This window comes from Chiroxiphia lanceolata, chromosome 26 (genome assembly GCF_009829145.1).
Source record: "Chiroxiphia lanceolata isolate bChiLan1 chromosome 26, bChiLan1.pri, whole genome shotgun sequence".
NCBI lineage: Eukaryota > Metazoa > Chordata > Aves > Passeriformes > Pipridae > Chiroxiphia > Chiroxiphia lanceolata.
The window spans coordinates 4,259,526-4,278,573 of record NC_045662.1 but is presented as its reverse complement, the minus strand read 5'-3'; the positions used below and the strand labels follow the sequence as shown (position 1 = coordinate 4,278,573).

At 47.3% G+C, this 19,048-nt stretch overlaps 1 protein-coding gene across 6 annotated transcripts; it reads right to left on the bottom strand.

Moving 5' to 3' along the window:
- Window positions 1-1,872: 1,872 nt before the first annotated feature.
- Window positions 1,873-18,596, bottom strand: SMARCE1 (SWI/SNF related, matrix associated, actin dependent regulator of chromatin, subfamily e, member 1). Of its 6 annotated transcripts, none has more exons than XM_032711313.1 (11): window positions 18,507-18,591; window positions 17,750-17,800; window positions 17,177-17,220; window positions 14,210-14,314; window positions 11,852-11,932; window positions 10,607-10,738; window positions 8,904-9,075; window positions 5,714-5,886; window positions 4,622-4,723; window positions 3,917-4,127; window positions 1,873-3,210 (listed from the first exon to the last, which is right to left on the bottom strand). In XM_032711313.1, the coding sequence occupies exons 2-11, from the start codon at window positions 17,754-17,756 to the stop codon at window positions 2,999-3,001; spliced, it is 1,239 nt and encodes a 412-aa protein (XP_032567204.1). In that variant the 5' UTR covers window positions 17,757-17,800; window positions 18,507-18,591; the 3' UTR covers window positions 1,873-2,998. The 6 variants fall into 6 exon arrangements, with proteins under 6 accessions (XP_032567204.1, XP_032567205.1, XP_032567208.1 ...); XM_032711314.1 differs by lacking the exon at window positions 18,507-18,591 and adding an exon at window positions 17,953-18,277; XM_032711317.1 differs by lacking the exon at window positions 10,607-10,738 and having other exon boundaries at window positions 18,507-18,596.
- Window positions 18,597-19,048: the final 452 nt, after the last annotated feature.

Below are 19,048 nucleotides of genomic sequence, written 5' to 3'. Positions count from 1 at the left end.
CTGGACCTGCTCCCCTGAGCCCCCCAAGGTGCAGAGGACGGGGTGTCTCCACTCCTGCCCTGAGCTGCACCAGCACAACACTCTGCATGGGCTCTGATTCCGACACACAGGCTGCCCCAGCCACCCCTCTGTGCCAGTGTTCAGGTTGGCTTTGATATTTCATCCCTGTAAAGCTCCATTAATCTGTTTTATTTCCTTCTGTCACCAGCATAATCCTCTCTGTAAGCAGCGTCTGCAGCTCGTTTGGCTCCAGGCAGAGCAGCTTGGCAAGACTTGTCCGGGTGATACACAAGTGATTGTTTTACCTTTTTTTTTTGTTTTGTTTCTCCAGAAGCCTTTTTTTCTCCCCTGAAAGTTCAGCTGCTGCACAAACACGGGACTTTTGTCTTTCCTGGGTAGCCAAGCTCAGCCCAACATGTAGGTGAGGGGTTTGGAAGGGATTTGGGTGCGTGAAGCTCTTGGAGGCCCAGCATCTGGGTTCACTTCTCCTGGTGAATTGCTTCTGAACAACCTCACAAGCCTGGTTCATATTTTAACATCTAAATCCCTCTCAACATTTACCCTTTGGGCCCTGCTCCATGTTATGTACCCGTTACTGTATTCCAGCTTTGTAGGTCAGAAGGGTTTTGGGGTGATAAAATCTAATTATTACATTAACGTAAAAAAAAACCCCACTCCAAACCCCTTTTAAGAACGGTTCTTTTTTTAACCCAGGCGTCTTAATAACTTTTACCAAACGTGTTTTTGTGGTGAGATAAAAGCATTTTTCTGAGAACAACCCAACACAGGCTCAACCTTCTCCTGCAGAGCAAACCAGCAGCAGCACCGTGCTGGTGTCAGAGGTCACAACGCCCGACTCGGACTCGGAAACCCCTGGTTTTTCTTGAAGAGAAAAGCAAACAGAAGAAAACAACTCCCTTACAAGATGCAGGGGTTTGGGGTTTGCCTCTTTGCTTCCCTGCCAGTCCCTGGGGTGTGAGGGACTCGCCAGCCCTCAGCACCCTGTGTGGGACAGCTGTGCCCACCCACCGGCCAGAGCGCCCAGGAAGGAGCTCCTCCAGTGAGCCCAGCAGCAAAGCACGAGGCTTCTTCCTCCTGGGAGGGTTCTCGGCCTTGCTGAGGACCTGCAGGAAGGCACAGGGGCCATCAGAGCTCCAGGTGGCTGCTCTGAGGCAGGGCTGGTGCAGGAGCACAGCAGAGGAGCTGAGTTTCTGCCGAGGCCAGTCCCTCTCCAGCACCAGGTCCCTGATGCTCCAGTCCCTCGTGGGCACCTCTGCCAGGCACCACAGGGCTGGCCAGTGCTCCAACACTGCCCACGGGCGTTTGTTCGGGTTCTCATGTGCTCAGAGAAGTTATTTCACCCGTGAAGATGACACCTACTCCACTCCCCCAGGGACACACCCTGAGCTGCACACGCCCGTCTTTGCCAATAATGAGTTATTTACATACACCTTGGGAATTTGGAGCAGATGAAAAGCATCCCCCCCCCCGCCTGCAGAACCCAGGGCTGCTGCAGATAAAAGCTGTTGCACAACAAGGGTTTGCAGCACCTCAGGTGTGGAGTCTCACCTGAGCCCTGTGGGGGTCGGCCCCCAGTCCAGGCAGCAGCTGGTATCTGTAAGAAATCAAATCCCATGTGTTTATTCTCCTCTGGCTTGAGATGGAGAACAGATGAAAGCTCTGAGCCAAACACTGGCATTACCTTAAAAGACAAGAACAGACCACTGTGAGTTTTAAAAAAAACCAAACATGTTGAATTTTATTATTTTTAGACCATTTAAAAAAAAGACCAAAAGGATTTAAAAAACACCATCTCATAGACCCACTGCTCTGAAAAAAACACATCGATTCATTGAAGCATCACGTGTTCTCTCAGTTATAAAGTCAAAAAGTTGCCTGGAGCTTTTGTTGCAATTAAATGTATTTTTTTTTTTTTTAGGGCTTTTGCTTATGTAGGGTAAATTGTGGCCTTTTCTTGTAGTTCCCAGAGGTTCTGAAAGCTCATGACAAACAAAACTACTATTTTTTACCATTTGTGCCGTATCAGTGACTGTCTGCTCAGAGAACATGTGCGTGTTTAAACGCTCTCCTGCTCTGTACTGTGCCAGGGCTCTGGCTGAGGCCACACCAGGGTCTCTTGGTAGCAAAAAAAGGAGTTAATTGGTAAAGAAAAGCAAAGGCTTGCTGAAAGGAATCCTGCACCACAGAAAAAATCCCTGAAGATGTGTCATTTACTGCAAGACTACACTGAGTCCTTTGGAGCTGGATCTCCTGACACGCTGCACGCAGACCACGAGCAAGTTTCCATCACTGTAAGAGCAGTTCCTCTAGAAAAACAACTAAGTTACAATGAAAAACCCCTAAACTCCACCTTTCAGCCTCATTCCAGAGCTGCTCCTGAGGACTGAAAGCCTTCTTTCAAAGCAAAGACTGGGGCAGTTGCAGCAGAACTTGCCCTGGGCTGGCACAGAGCACAGCAGCGGTGGGACACAGCGGACTGCTGGATGAGGAGAGGCTCCAGGTGACATCAGGCCTTTGCTCCAAAGTAACATCAGCTTTAAATGCCTCAGTCGTGCAGACAAGTCAGGGCTGCAGCCTGGGTGAGACACACCTGCAGCTCACTGCTGCCACACAGGGACAGGAAGGGCCCTTGGAAAAACCGCCAGTCACTGCGGTCGTGGAACGAGAAGGAAGAGAGAAGGCCTGATTTCTCACTTAAAACCAAAACTAAACCCAAATCTGTCTTTCTAGGGAAGAATCCCAAGTGATATAAGCCCCTCTCCACACTGCAACAGCCGTGCCTAGACACAGGAGGTTCCTTTTCTGCCTGCTGCAGGACACCCTGTGCCTCTGCAGGGCCCCTCACATCGCTACACTGGTAACCTGACGTGTCATCAACCCCCGGGATCCTTTGGAGACAAGTGACAGAGGCAGGGAAGGTACAACAGCGGCGGAGCACGTTCTGAGATCACACAGTACTTCATTACAGACACAGTGGTTATTCCTTCTTGTCGCCCTCCTCGGCCGTGGGGTCTGCAGGCGGCTCCTCCACGGTCGCGCTGTTGCTCTCCGAGCCCGTGTTGCTGTCGCTGGTCCCCTCCTCGGCCGTGCTGTCCACGCCCTCCTGCCCACTCTCCTTGTCCTCGGGGGTGGAGGTCCCCTCCTCACCGTTCTGCTGGTTCTCCGCGCCCTCCTCCGCGTGAGGCTCCTCTGGAACAACACATTTCTCAGTGTCACTCACACGCCAGTGCGTTTGTTTAGGTTGTGCAATCAGGATTTAGCTGTAATAAATCCGAGTGTTCCGCAGCAGTTATGCCACTTAGAACGTGCACTGACAGGCACAGCTGAGGGACCTCGGCGCTGAGGATGCACCTGGTCCTGCCACAGCATCCTGATGTCACCCACAGCTGCCTGATCTCAGAATTCCAGCCACAGGAAAGCCACGTGCCTTGGTAAATCAGAAACACTGGAATTCAAACTCCTTGGTCCCCTTTCCTTATGCTCCTGCTGTTGCAGCAGTGACTCACAGAGGTACCAGACCTGTGAATCCAGCAGCATTTCCTTCTACCATTGTCCAGAGCACAAAGCAGCTGGAAAATCCACCTGAGAGCAGCTGTTCCATCCTCCTTGCTAGACACGGACACTGGGACAAGAAAACAATCCCAGTTGCTCCCAGTAAACCAATGTCTAACTGGTTTAGAGAGCATTTTCTCCCTTGGGTACATCACACACAAAGCATGGCATGGGGCTCTGTGTGTTCTTATCCCCTCCCCTCCTAAATTGAGTAACTGAGTAAGAAAGCAAACGCCTGTGTTCACCAAGACGCAGTGAACTGTTCTCCTGGCTGAGCTGAGCCTCCTCAGGGACCCTCTGAGATCCTGGGAGGACTCCCCAGCAGGTGTTCAGGTGCAGTTACCTGTCTCCATCGGAGTGCTCTCCTCTTCCTTCTTCTCCTCCCCCTTGCTGGCTGCCTGCTCCTCCTCAGCTGCCAGGTTGTTCTGACTGCGCTCGGCTTGCTCAGCTGCTTCCTTTTCCCTTTCCTCCTGCCTCTTGCGAGCCTGTTCCTCAGCCTGGGCAATCTCAGCTGCAATTTTTTCCATATCCACTTCCACCTTCAGGCTGCATAACTAGCAGTTAAAAAAAAGACAAAAGCTCTTTTACTACCTCAGGCTGAAATACAAAACATCAGTAAACCCCAATGATGAGTTCAGTGTTTCTGTGCGCAACATAATTTTGATCTGACAAAGGTTATATGAAAATCTTCAGTCACTAGGGAGATACAGGCATATTAACAAAAATAAAGGGGCAGGGGATAAATAAACAACCTAGAGTTTGTTATTTGAACACAGCCAAGGAAAAGAGTGTGTCCTCCACAGTGGCTTCACCTTCCTTCAGGTGCTCCTTCTCAGGCCCAGCCTGGAGGAGCTCAACTGTACTGGCCCCATGTCACCACTAAAGGTCACTGAAGGAGCAGGAAATCGTCCTGTGCTTTGTACCACCCACCCCAGGGCACTGCCTCAGCAGCTGGGTCCTTGCACACAACTAAACACAGGACTGACGCACTTGTACCAGAGGGGAACCAGCAGCTTCCTCAGAGTAAGTGAAGGAAAGAGAATCGTACCCTTTTAAGCTCGTTGTTGAAGGACTCTGTGCTTTCCAAAAACTTCCTCTTCTTTTCCTGGTGACGCTCCTCAATTTGCAGCAGCTCGGCTTCGAGTTTACGCTGGAAGTGAAATAAATGGCAAGAACTTCACTGTGCAGTTGCCTGAGAACTGGGTAAAGCTACAGCTGTGCACAAAAAAATATTTGTAGGGGTTTATTTTTAAATATTGCTCTAGTACATAAACATCCTTCTGCCTGCCTTGATCTGACAGCTGACAGCTCAGAAGTTCATACTGAAAAGTATGAACAGTAAATGGGCCCATGCAGCAGTTCAGGCATATTGTAAATGAAGCTTCCAGCATCAAATGTGCACATTTTCTCTCCTATTCTGCACCCCTCAGGTCTGGATATACACAGCCCACAGGTAGAGACACACTCCCACATCAATTACATTCTCATAACACAGACCACAATTCAAAGGAAAGAAGGGAAACCACCCCCTCCACCCTCCAAATAATCTGTTAATTAAAAAAACCCAACACATCTCTACCTAATCCTCGTCTCTCTTCACCCATATGCACACTGACCATGCTGACAGGGTTCTTTTGTTAACATGAGTGTTTGGAAAATACGGGCATGTGCCCAGTCAAAGCTGGGTGAAACATGTAGGTGTGACCTCACCAGATTTCCTTGTATGAGTTTAACTTTCAATTAGAAATGTTACAATAGGGACAATTTACTGCAAAAAAAAAATCGTTACAAACAAGGTAATGAGTTGTCAGGTACCTGAAATCACAACTCCACCTATTACCCAGCAGAATTATGCTGTAATAATACAGAAGGCTGTATGCCATAATGTAAAGCTATGGAGTTAATACCTAGGGTATCCTACAGAACAAAGTGCAGTTTAACATGATCCTCAGGAACAAAACAGCCCAGGTGGTGAAGTCTCACATCCTGCAGCTCCCAAGCAAACCCAGGGATTAGCTCTTGGAGTGCACAGAACACGACACCCAGCAAGAACAGTCATGTAAGCGATCAAATGATCCGAGACCTGGAGTCCAGCCCAACACCATCATGCTTTAGCTGCATCCACGTCCTTTCTCTTTACCTGATGAACCATTAAGGACTGAACCTGGCGTTTCAGGACTTGCATCCTGGCCGTGGTGACCACGGAGCGGACGTCGGGCACCACGCTCTCGCTGAGGATCTCACTGATGAGCCGGTGGTTGCGCTGGAACCGCGCCGTGGCCGTGTGCTTCATGGAGAACCCATCATCATAGTCTGCAACAGAGCCCGGGGGGACTGCTTCAGTGCCACAGGGAGGGAACTGCTTCAGTGCCACAGGGAGGGAACTGCTTTAGTGCCACAGGGAGGGAACTGCTTTAGTGCCACACAGGGAGGCAACTGCTTTAGTGCCACAGAGGGAGGGAACCGCTTTAGTGCCACAGGGAGGGAACTGCTTTAGTGCCACATGGAGGGAACTGCTTTAGTGCCACACAGGGAGGGAACTGCTTCAGTGCCACATGGAGGGAACTGCTTCAGTGCTACAGGGAGGGAACTGCTTCAATGCCACAGGGAGGGAACTGCTTCAGTGCCACAGGGAGGGAACTGCTTTAGTGCCACACAGGGAGGGAACTGCTTTAGTGCCACACAGGGAGGCAACTGCTTCAGTGCCACAGGGAGGGAACTGTTTCAGTGCCACAGCGAGGGAATTGCTTTAGTGCCACAGGGAGGGAACTGCTTCAGTGCCACAGGGAGGGAACTGCTTTAGTGCCACACAGGGAGGGAACTGCTTCAGTGCCACAGGGAGGGAACTGCTTCAGTGCCACAGGGAGGGAACTGCTTCAGTGCCACACAGCGAGGGAATTGCTTTAGTGCCACAGGGAGGGAACTGCTTCAGTGCCACAGGGAGGGAACTGCTTTAGTGCCACACAGGGAGGGAACTGCTTCAGTGCCACATGGAGGGAACTGCTTCAGTGCCACAGGGAGGGAACTGCTTCAGTGCCACACAGCGAGGGAATTGCTTTAGTGCCACAGGGAGGGAACTGCTTCAGTGCCACAGGGAGGGAACTGCTTCAGTGCCACAGGGAGGCAACTGCTTTAGTGCCACACAGGGAGGCAACTGCTTTAGTGCCACACAGGGAGGCAACTGCTTCAGTGCCACATGGAGGGAACTGCTTCAGTGCCACAGGGAGGGAACTGCTTTAGTGCCACACAGGGAGGGAACTGCTTCAGTGCCACATGGAGGGAACTGCTTCAGTGCCACACAGGGAGGGAATTGCTTTAGTGCCACAGGGAGGGAACTGCTTCAATGCCACAGGGAGGGAACTGCTTCAGTGCCACACAGGGAGGGAATTGCTTCAGTGCCACAGGGAGGGAACTGCTTCAGTGCTACAGGGAGGGAACTGCTTTAGTGCCACATAGGGAGGGAACTGCTTTAGTGCCACAGGGAGGGAACTGCTTTAGTGCCACAGGGAGGGAACTGCTTCAGTGCCACATGGAGGGAACTGCTTCAGTGCCACAGGGAGGGAACTGCTTCAGTGCCACAGGGAGGGAACTGCTTTAGTGCCACATGGAGGGAACTGCTTTAGTGCCACGTGGAGGGAATTGCTTCAGTGCCACAGGGAGGGACAGGGAGGGAACTGCTTCAGTGCCACATGGAGGGAACTGCTTCAGTGCCACAGGGAGCCCCAAGGCTGGCACTGTACCCACACTGCTGCTGAAACCCCATCGTGGTGTTGGCACGTCACAGAGAGCACAGGAACACACACGGAGCACCAGGGAATGGGACAGCATTTCCCTGGCACAGCTCTCACAGCCCATTTCACACGCATCTCCCACAGCTGGAACTGGCACTGACCTAGTTACTGACTGCCTTGCTTTCCACATTTCCACAGTAAGAGGGGATATTAATACACCGAATAAAAGAACCATCCCTGACTAATCACGTTAGCAGAGCAAAACCCAGCGCAAAATGGAAGCAGGACAGTGACTCCTCTGTAAATAACCTTTGTAGCACAGGTCAAAACCACTCACTTTTTGAAACACTGAGGACTGAAAGCATGAAGCAGTGATACATGTTTACACATCACTGAAAATTCATAGGAATGTATTGAGTATTCTATTTATTTGTTCTATTCTATCTATTTATTCTATTCTATCTATTTATTCTATTCTATCTATTTATTAGTAAATGCGTTCCTCTAAAGAGAAATCCGTTCAGCAACAAGTATGAATTATATCCCAGAATAATGTCACATAGGGAAGTCCAGAAGTTGAATTAACTTTACATCAAATATTCCTAATGGAGATGACCTTCCAACTATTCACAGAAATTTTAAGGAGAAGCCTAACACCATGCCAGGAGATACTACCAGAGAAGAGAACTAGTTGAATCAAGGTTTCTGTCCCCTTTGTTTCAAAGTGTTATGTTCAGTTTCTCACTGAGGTATCTGTTTAAACAAAGCAGAAAGAGATAATGGCTGGTTCTGCCCAAGTTCACCTGGTCCAGGTAGCACAGAACAGAATCTCAGGTCCCCAAGTTCCAGCCAGTCCAACACTAAATGTATTTACTTTAATGTTGCAATTACCTCACACAGGGGAAAGTGCTGTTTGCCATAAGGTTTATCTCAGAGGTGTGCTTTTACAAGGGGGAAGGAAAAAAAAAAAAGGGTGTAACTGAGTACATTTTTCACCCTCAGGTTTCAACAAGTATTTCGTGATGAATCTAAAAGCAGCCATGAGGTGTGTGAGGCTGACTTTTCCCACTGGGTGGGGTGCATTTCCTTGCAGTCAAATAAACTTTCAGAATTTTCTCATCAACTTGTCAGCAGCAAGGGCACCTCACTCCCTAAACAATCTCAAATGACAGTTGCTGAACACATTGAAAGTTCAGGTGCTCTTAATCACACCTGAACTCTGCCTGTCAGACTTATGTGCTTCTGGTAATAAAGCACAACATTCCATCCAAGCTGGATTAAATCAGGCATCTAAGCCTTTTCTAATGCATGGGCTAAAGCTGTAAGCAGACTGATTTGGTTTGAACTGTAAGCATTACTTCACACTTAATTAAGAAGGGCTGGAATAACTTCTGCCACGGGTGCCACCTTATTTTTGGGAACAAAGTCAGCTTTGTTACGGAGTAAAATGCGATAATCGGTATCAAAGGCACCAGAACAGAAAGGCATGACAGGTGAAGTGCTGTGGGAGGTGTGCAGGGGTGGTTCTGTGTCTCTCTGCTGCTGGTCCTGCACCGAGCCTGTCCCGCAGGCAGCACACCCGGGCCCTGCCCCGCTTACCGTCGGGGTCCTCGGCGGGCTGGATGCTCATGTAGGGCTCCCCCTTCTCCATGCGCGACTGCCTCTGCCGGCTCTCCTCCTCCAGCGCGGCCTCGGCGCGGCTCTTGGCGTTGATGTAGGCCAGGTAGGCAGGGGAGTTGTGGTAGGCCTTCATGGACTCGTTGTACTCGATCTGAAACGTGACCAACACGGTTTGATGGCACCAACCACCGGGCGACCCCCGCCCCGACAACCACCGCGCCCCGTGTCACTCACGGGGCCGCCCCGGGTCGTCTGCCTGACACACCAGGGACCAGGTTCTCTCAGGCTTTCTCTTTTACAGGTTAGAACTTCTTCCATAGTCCGTTCGTGTTTTGAAAACACAGCTGGGCCTTTGGGCCCATTTCGGTTTTACTAACCTGAAAGCCTTAGGACAGCTTTGTTTTCTGAGATTGCAAATTCAAAACACCTCAGAACAAGGTGATCAACATTTATGATCAAGCTCTGGTTAAGATAAAATTATCAAACATAAAATACTCTCAATAATTCTCTGGAGTTCTAACTAGATCTGTGATTCTGATTTCTTCTCTTTCCTTATTCCAGTATGTCATGAACCAGTTTTCAAAATCACTTACGATTTGTCCATTGTTTGGCCCATCCCTGCACTGGGATGACACAGAGAGCTGCAGCCAGACTCCTGTCTCCTTCTGCAGCAGGATGGCAGCACTATCTTCACCTTCTTTGAAATACCTTCTCCCTTTGAATTGCTTTCTTTAATCTCACTTTTAAGATTTTTTTATAGTGATTTAAGGTATTTCCAATGAAAAATGAGATATAATCTACAATACTGTTAAAGGTACCTAAAAGTCTTGTTTTCTTTATGATGAGGACCAGAATCCTCCTGGCCTGGGCACTGCACAAACAGAAACCAGCTGGCCCCTGCCCCAAAGAGCTTACAATCTAAACATCATTACCAAGGTAAAAGATAGAATTCCTGCATTTTTTTCTTTCAGCTACGAGTACCCAGTTTGCAGTACTTCTCTACTGCCTTGGAATAGAACCAGCTGAGATTTGACCAGGTGTCCACAGCCCCAGATGCCTGCCAGGTGTAAACACAGCACATCAGCTGGACAGTTCTCCCCTTTGTACCTGAGAATCACAAGAACAGCCTTGTACAGGTGCTCAGCACTTACCAACCTAAACACGAGGAGCTGTCATCTCTTGTCATTAAGATCAATAAAACCAAAACAAAAGCACAAGAAAACCCTACAGGTGGTAGCATTTTCTATTAAGAAACAAGACACTAATGCCACAGTGTGGAGTTCCACCAGGTTACACCAGGAAAACCAAACCCCACGTGACTGGAAGTCTCTTATGAACAGCAGTAGTTGCAGAGCACCAGTTTTGAAAGAGGATTTTGGTGTTGAGACAATCTTTTCAATACTGATGTTGTACAATCAAATCCATTCATTAAACAGTTAAAATCGACACTCAATTATAAATACTTCATTTTGAATTAGGTCTAAAAACTGACCAGTCACAGTTGATGCACAGTTATTTAAAAAAAATCTAAGAGACGTGTCAGGACAAACTTCCACTTAAGTTACATACAGGGCTCTCGTGAATGCCTCAAACACCCCTGCATGGGGAAGATGAATTTTTCTTCTCAGACCAGTTCCTAGAAGAATCAGCTGTAATAAACATCCCAGATTTCTTCCATTTACCTTTTCAGCTTCATATTCATTCAAATACTCTTGCTTCTCTTCATCAGTGAGATCTCGCCACATTCCTCCAATAATCTTGCCAATTTCCCATAACTTCAAATCAGGATTGGACGCCTTCACTTGGTCCCAGACCTTAACAGAAACAGCTGGAGCTTTACTAATGATATCTAAATACTTCCAAATTAAACATTTTATATTGTCATCTCAGTGTTCTTTCTGGAATCACCATGAAAAACAGGATTAAGTTAGGAATGAGTCTGGCTAAACTATCTGGATTATTTTCTGGGGCAGGAAGTCAGTAGGAAGCCAGCTACTGAACCAGGCAATTGCTGAGTGGCTTTGGTCTCATGGGAATATTGCCTTTAACCCTCTCAATTCTCTTCTTAAATGCACATCGCTGCATCTCGGGGAAAAAAAAATGCTACTGAGTAAACACATCCAGCAGTAGATTATGACAAAGAGACTGAGCTTTTCAGATCAGAATGTAACATTTCACAATATTTCAGTCTTGCTGATCAATCTGAGTTCCAACAAGTTCTGACTCCACCAAAAAGGTTTCTAACTTTATAGGGAAAAAAAAAAAAAAAGGAGAGCTGCCAGTGAAATTTCTTGCTGCACCACTTGACTTTTTTTTTTTTTTTTTGTGTGTGTTGATGTTTTTTGGCCTAAGACAGACAGGCTGGTAAAGATACTTTACCAGAAGTGGAAGAAATTCCTTCTGGCTCACCCGCTTCAGCCAGGCTGCCATGCCCTCCCCATGCCCCATCAGACTCCAGACTCCACAAGAGTCTCTTTCCTATTTCTGTCACACAGTTCACAGAATAGCGAAGCGAACGTTGCCACGGGCTAGGGTGGTGAAGGAGAACATGCAAAGTCCACTCATTGCTACTCTTCAGTCCAGCTACAGCACTGCACCAAGCCCAGAAAACGCAAGGAATACTTCCTTTATATAAAAAAGTTCTGTCAGTAAGTCACAGGAACTTCTGAATGTGGCGGGGTGGATCCTTGTCAGCAGACAGTGGTAGGAATTAGCATTTTAGCAATTTTCCCCCCAAGAAATTGGCAACTGTGTGACCAGACTACTGCTGCCTTTGTTCTGCAGGGCAGACTCTGGACTTTACATCCCCTTAAGAGAGCGCAGGCTGTTAGGAGTCAACGTTTAGAAGCTGAAACTAAGATCATAGCAATTAATTGTTAGCACAAACGAACACTGACTTTATTACTGACGGACGCGGCAATACCCACCTTCCTGCTGTACCGCATGTAGGGCATCAGGGGCTTGTCTGGGGGTTTGGGGGGCTTGGGAATGGTAATACCAGAGGAAGCCTATAAAAGAACCGGATAAATCCATTCGTTAACGGGATTGCTGGACAGTTCCCACACGCTCCAGTGTCGGAAAACACTCGCTCTTGTGCATTCACACACCCCCACCACGAGAAGCAAACAACACCAAAAAAAACCCAATGACCCAGTCTGTGAACAGGCACTAACTAGAGCTGGTCCTCACAGCAGTGATTTCCAATGTGAGTCTGCCCTTTTCTCTGTGAGTTTACAGAGCAGTAACTAGATAAAGCCTCTAAAGGGCTCCATGTTCTTAAAACTGAACTACACAGCTTAGGAGCTGCCATGGAGACACCAATCCCAGCAGGCTGGTTTTTCTCACTTCTGATGAGCAACTTATTTTATCTGTTTCGATAAATTTAATGTGGCTACTGCACAGGTGAAAAAAGATATGGAGGAAGTTTAAAAGCATTAAGTTAGAGATGCACCAAATAATTTTAGCAGTTGCCTGCAAAATTCGTCAGTGGTAATCTGGAGCCAATTAACAGACTCACATGATAAAAAGAAAACAACCCTATGCAGCTGAACTGTAAATGTGTGCTCTACTTGTAGCCAAGCTGTAATTAATTGTCCCAATTAGCCTGTAACATGCTCCTGTGCTCTATCTTCCCTTGGCTTTGACACTGTCAGGCACTGCTGGCACTACACAAAAGGACACTGAGCACCAACTGCTGTGGGAAAGCTGCTGCCTCCCCTCGTGTCCCCTCAACCCACAGAACACCCCACAGGGTTTCCTCCTAGAACAGTGCAGTGCCATCACAGCCCCTGCCAACTGCAGGGTCTGAAACCCTCCGCTCTTCCAGCACTTCCAGGAAGTTCTGTTATATTAAGTGAGTGCATTTAAATAAAAATATAAAAGGTTCAAGACCTTTCAGGACTGTGGCCCACAGATCAATACCTGTGTGTGGCCCCGGAAGGCCCGTGTTCAACATTCAGTTTTCAAATTTTAACTCCCCGATAGTTTTTTTGTTTTGCTGAATTTATGGAGCTCTATGAACAATGCATACAGAACTGTGTATAAATAATGTGCATGAGGTATATGCATCACCAAAATGGTTACATAGATACACATACAGATGGGTTGGAAAAACATTAACGGAAACTGTTTAATGCTTTTAAATTAAGAGGGGTTTAAAGACACCATCCATATACTGGGATATGCATGGCAGAGCAGGCTGTGTATGTTTGTGACATACAGAAACAATGGAAGTTCTCAGACAAAACCTGACTTATTCTTGTGTAAGGAAATAGTGTCCGTTCAGTCAATTCCAGCTTGTAGGGGAAGGTCCTTTCTGTAAATGCTTTAACAAATAGAATGAACTTCATATGTGAAGTTTGAAAGAAGGTTTATATGAGAGGCATAAAAGGAGTACACTTCATTAAAAGCACCATGCATTTGGTCCTTGAGAAATCTCCGTATCGCTTTCCAAACTGATGTTTTAAGGCACAAATCTTACATGAAAAAAACCTTAAAGTTTTTGAGATATTTTAAAAAAAATAAAAAAATCAGGGATTTGCTCTATTTCTGTTGTGTTATGAAAATGTTACATTTCCCCAGTCTGTTTTTGTTTCCTAACTCCATCCAACTCTCAGCACTTCATCCGTGTTTGAAACGAAGCTGTCACCTCCCTCATCACTTGTCTCCTTCTCACTTTGTTTACTCCATGAAAAACGAATGTAACATCCATTTCCCACACACTGACACATATAAGAGCTGGAAGGATTCTATTTTATTATCACCACACTTTTGTTGAAAAAATAATGACTGAACTTGGGACTGTGCAGTTATTACCAGTCTAAGCCTGGAAAGAATAATAAAGGCTTGCACCCCTCATATGGCTCAACAGGATGATGCAACAACTATCAACGATCTCCAGTTTGCAAAACCCTCTTCCTTATTTTTGTGCCAATGAATCTCAGCAGAACGAGCAGTTCCCTCCCTCCAACAATTCGTACCCAGCTACAGAACTCTTCCCTACACATGCAGTGGTCACTGAAGACCACAGAGTCTGTCTTTTTTGGAGTTCTGCACCACAAACCATCACCAGTTCTCCCTGCTGAGTAGAAGCTCATTTTCCTGCAAAAGGTTTCAGAGTGAAGGGGAAGGGGGGGAGGGTGGGGAATAAGAATCAGAAGTAAGTTTGTTGTTTTTTTTTTTAATAAAGAAGTGGCAGCAGCCAAGACTCCGAAGAACCTAACCCTAAAGCCATTTCTGGTCAATTCCTGGTGTTTGCTGGAGGATGTAATAGTTGATTCTCCTACCGTGACCCGGCTGTTGGTGCCCGGGTTCCCTCCCAGCCTGTAGTTGTTGTAGGCCAGATGGCTGTATGGATTGTATCCCACAAACCCTGGGGTGCTGGGCATTTGCTGATGGAAACAAATGAGACAAAAACACGAATGAGAAATGAGCTCAAACGAGGAAAACACAGAAATGAAAATGAACTGCAATATGGCATGCAAAAGCAACCAGAATTCAAACAAGCAATGAGGTGTAGCAGTCGGTGTCTTCCCAACACACACAACTTACTGCAGTATAAACCTAGTAAGGAAACAGGACTTTTAAGCAAATGTGTCACTGCAAATTTCTGTCTGAAGTCGGTGATTTTATTTCTATTAACTGTGTAACTTACTTAAACAAGCATTCTGTAAATCCAGCTCATTGCTAATAAAATTTTCCAACATAAGCCACCAAGGAATTCAGAAGACTCTTATATCCGAAGGGGGAAGGTTACAGGATGACACAGCACCCAGTGATGGGGCAGAAATCCCCTGTATCCACATTTACACCAATGAAAATCCCTGCCTGATTTTCTTCCCAGCATTCTGCCTTCCCAACAAACGTGGAGGGGGGAGGAAATCTCTCAAAGCACCATCTGTGCACCACTGCCAGTGGCTGAAGACAATTCCCAGAGACATCCCTCTGTTACAAGGCAGACTGAGGAACTCTAGTTCTGCAAAAAGATCTATAGGTTAGAAACTACAAACTAGCCTGAACAGAGCACCCAATCCAAGACAATTCAGAAGTTAATCAATACATCTTCATTCATTCGTGAAAGTGGATCAATTTGTTCTCACCTCAGTCATGTAGAGAAAAATCTGAGTTCTTTACCTTCCCCTCTCATTTACCTAAGGACACTTAAGTGTCACTGGGTTCCCTATATTCCCCTCCTCGCTTAAATTTCTACCTTTTTCCGTTATCCTCCACTTCCCAATCAAAATTTGTTGGAAAAAAATGGATCAGCTATTTAACAGTGACCGTGATTAAATCCTGACTGTCGTGGTCCTATCACTCCATTAGGATTCACGAGAGCCTGGAGTGTTTTTAGACATTTAAGCACCATCCCCTCAGTGTCCCTCTCTCCAGCAGCCCCAGTAAACATTCCTACAGTCTTTCCCTGGGATTTGCTGGCTGGGCCTGTTCTAGATCACAGTTATAAAAAAATCCTACAAATTGGTTCAGGACTCCAAGAACCGAAGTATGACACACACAGACACTGAACAGAAGTGCCCCAGGAGCTGACTACGGTAACTCTGAAGGTTTCAGGTAAAGGCAGACTCACTGCAGGATTTAATTTCTTAACATACAAGGGCAGAGGAAAATTATCCTTTAACAGTCAGCCTTCAATAGAGATTATTGCCAAGCTTTTTAACTCAGTCACAGCAGCTGCCATGTGCTCATCTGTATGCCTGGGCTCATGACATACACACTCACTACTTCATAAGACACCATTTTACTGTAGTTTTTTTGTATTACCATAACAGGTTTTGAATATGTTGAACTACACCTCTTCAATAAAACCAGGTGACAATTGTAATCTCCGTCTGCTTAATTCTTTATTTCTGCAAGACAGGATTTAAATGTTACCAGGGAACTACCTTGCAACACATGGAGACTTTTTATTTCAGCTACAGTACTGGGACTTTGTTCACTGTAGCACCTGGAACTGGCTGTGGAAGAACAAGCAAGGTTATTTGGCTACTTGATGACTTGCATTAACAGAGCACAGACTGAAGGACTGCATAAAATATAACATAAATAGAAGAAAAGCTGCTTGTTAGACAGGCAATGCACATCACTGGCTGCAGTTCTGACACGTGTTTCATGCACCCTCCTGAAGGGCTGTACCACAGCAACATAAACAGTTTAACATCTGTATCCATGCTACATCCCAAAGGAATCCCATGTGTGTGCACAGCTCTCCATGCAGGAATCCAGGGCTCAGGGTGGATCCATCATGTTCCTCCTAACACTGGCCCGGATCTATTTCGCTGTGTGCAAAATGAAAACTCTGAACAAACTATGCAAACCAAGTTTTATTTGTGTAAATTTATGAAAACATAACTTGTATTTATGCACTATACCATTTTCAAGCCTCTTTACTTGTAAAGTATGGCACAGTAAATTTGAAGGATCACTTTCCATCTAATTCCCATCCTGCAGAGATCAGGGACACACTATTGGGTAACAGCTTTCCAATCTTCTTAAGTTAAAAAATCACTATAGCATCTTTGCTCATTCTTCTGTAGAGAGGATTTATCATAAAATCCAAACTATTCAGAAATGTGACCAAAGAGGAGCATTTGCTTTCAGAGAGTTCCCTGCCCACAGCACACTGGTACTGCAGCACCTCTGTACATCCAGGAATGTCACTGGACAGGACTCAAAGCTCCCGTTCATGTTTTCCTCAGTGTGATTCCACACCACTTGACTAGAAAGTAAAATACTTCCCATGTCCTAGGCTCCAAAATACCAGTGATTTCAGGGAGTGCAAGACTGGCATCAGGAGTGTTTCATTGTTCTGACCCAATATAACAGGATTTTGCATATTCCTGCATTCCACTGAAATGAAGCTCAGGACAACAGAAACATTAAAGAAATGCACTGTCTGCCCGTGATTTGGGCACAGGCTCAGTGGGAAGTTTTAGAATTACATATGTCAGTTGGCTCTTAACTACTCCAGCACTGCTGCAACCCCCTGTGAATCATTTCAGACAAGTGACTGCTCACAGAAAACCTCAGTGTCTGCAAGATCCAGCCTCAAAGGTGAAACAAATTTATTCAGCTTCTCTTTCACAAAGTGCTTAAAAAAGAATGAGATTAATTTAAGCAATTCATATCACATTAATTAGTGCTGTGTTTCTGATACAGGAAGGTGATGCAACTCCATAATTATTGCTCTGGGAAGTTACTAAAGGCTCTGTGTTAATGAGAAAAATCACTATACTTACGGTTGCAGGAGCTGGGGTGGGAGGTGGGGCATAGGATGGCCTTTCTGTTAAGATAGAAATGTAAGCACATTTTTTTTTCTTGAAAATCTGAACGAGTTCTCTATAAGGCATCTGCTGTGGCCAACATTTTTAAAGCAATTCACCAAAATAAGACAGAAATTCTACTCTGAAAGACTTTGCATTTTGCCACTGAAAAGTGAAAAACAACACAAGAGAAAGAAAAGACAGAAAAAATGAAGCCCCCCCTTTGCTCTAAATCCCAGCTTTTCATTCAGGCAGAAGACTGGAGAATCTGTGTGTGCATTTATATGCACACTAATTACAGGGAGGGAGAGCAAAAATGCAGTCAAACAGGATTTAGAAGCTGTAATATCTGGATTTCTTATGAAAACAATATGCCAGGAATCAGCCACAGCACAACTTAAGGCCAAGAGTTTGGTCAGGAATCTCTGCACTTCCTATATTTCCTTTTAATGCCTGGAACAATGGGATTATCTCACAAACAGGTTCTCCTGAACCAGATCTTTCATTCATCAAGTTAAAGGAAGAAAAATCTGAAAAAAAAAAACTTACTTGACATTTTGATAGTCAAATTTTCAGCCACCTGACATTATATTTGTACTTCTGCAAGACAAAAGAAGATCACGCCAGTGAGTGCTGTGCCTCTGCTCCCCCAGACCTTTGAAGCTTCAATTATCCATCGTTACCACTGATTCCCATGGAATTTGCCAATTTTGGAACAAGGACAAAAGAGCATTTAGAAGCTTAGGTGTTACCTCTTTGAAAAACTAATGGACTTTCCAAGGAATCCGGCCTTAAATAGCTGTGCAAGAACACGCAGGCTTAGGTCATCTTCATACTAAACGTTTTAAGCAAATATATTTTTTTCCCCATTAAGGAATAAAAAGCACACGCCCCCCCCCCCCCCATTATTTTACACTGACTCCTTCAGAAATCTGGTATTAACGCATAACCGACCAAATCACGTATCTGGGCACATAAATAACCACCAAGCCCGGCAGCCGCGGTCTCACAGGCAGCGTTTAACCTTCCAGCAGCGAGGTTTTACACCAGAATGTTAAGAAAAAAAGCTGTAATACGGTATTTTTTTTGGCTTTCCTCTTCATATAACGCCCCAGAGCCGCGGCCGTGCTGGCACACGGGGAGTTCGCGCCGAGCCCGAGCGGGCCCGAGGCGGCCGCGGGAGCCCCTGGGCCTCCCCGCCCGGCCCCGAAGGCTCCGCCGAGCCCCGCAGCCCCCGTTATTCCCGCGGGAGGGCCCGTCCCCCCCCCGTGGCCCCGCTCGGCCCGGCCGGACCCCCCCGACTCACCCGCGGCCGCGCTCCCTTTGTTCCCACGGCCCGGGGCGGCGGCGGCGCCTGCGCGCTGCGCTCAGCACTTTCGACACGGCCCCGCCGGGGTGACACCCCCCCCCCGCTCACAGCGGCGGGGCCGCCTCGGCTGCCCCGCTCCCACCGGAGCCCCCCGCGCGGGGCCGGGTCCCCCTGCGCCCTCCGCGGCGGGGGAGCGGCGGCGGGAAGGAGCCGTGGCGAATCTGCGGGACGCCATCGGGGTGCTCCGCGTGGGGCGGCCCCGCCCGCCATCACCGGCACGGAGGCGGTGCCTCAGCGGGCGCCGGGGTGTTACCGGGGTTTCCGAGGCGTCCTGCAGCCGCAGTGCCCAGCGCTGGGCTCGTCCTCCATTCCCGGTGCGGGTGCCCTGGGCGACGGCTCCCGGTGGCGAATCTGCGGGGCGGGGGCTGCGGGCGCCTCGCGCCTGCTGCGCTTTGGCGCCTCTTTCCCCTCGCGGGAGCGCGCGCAGCCCCCGAGGGGCTTTTTGGCGCCTTTTTCCCCCCCTCACGACGAGCGCGCGC

Bases quoted from the DNA above. Each gene is read 5' to 3' on its own strand.
- SMARCE1 (XM_032711313.1), bottom strand. The intron at 14,315-17,176 runs GTAAGTATAGTG...TGTTTCCATCAG, and splicing joins CCACCCCAGCTCCTGCAACC to CAAATGCCCAGCACCCCAGG. The intron at 4,128-4,621 runs GTACGATTCTCT...TTTAACTGCTAG, and splicing joins TCAACAACGAGCTTAAAAGG to TTATGCAGCCTGAAGGTGGA.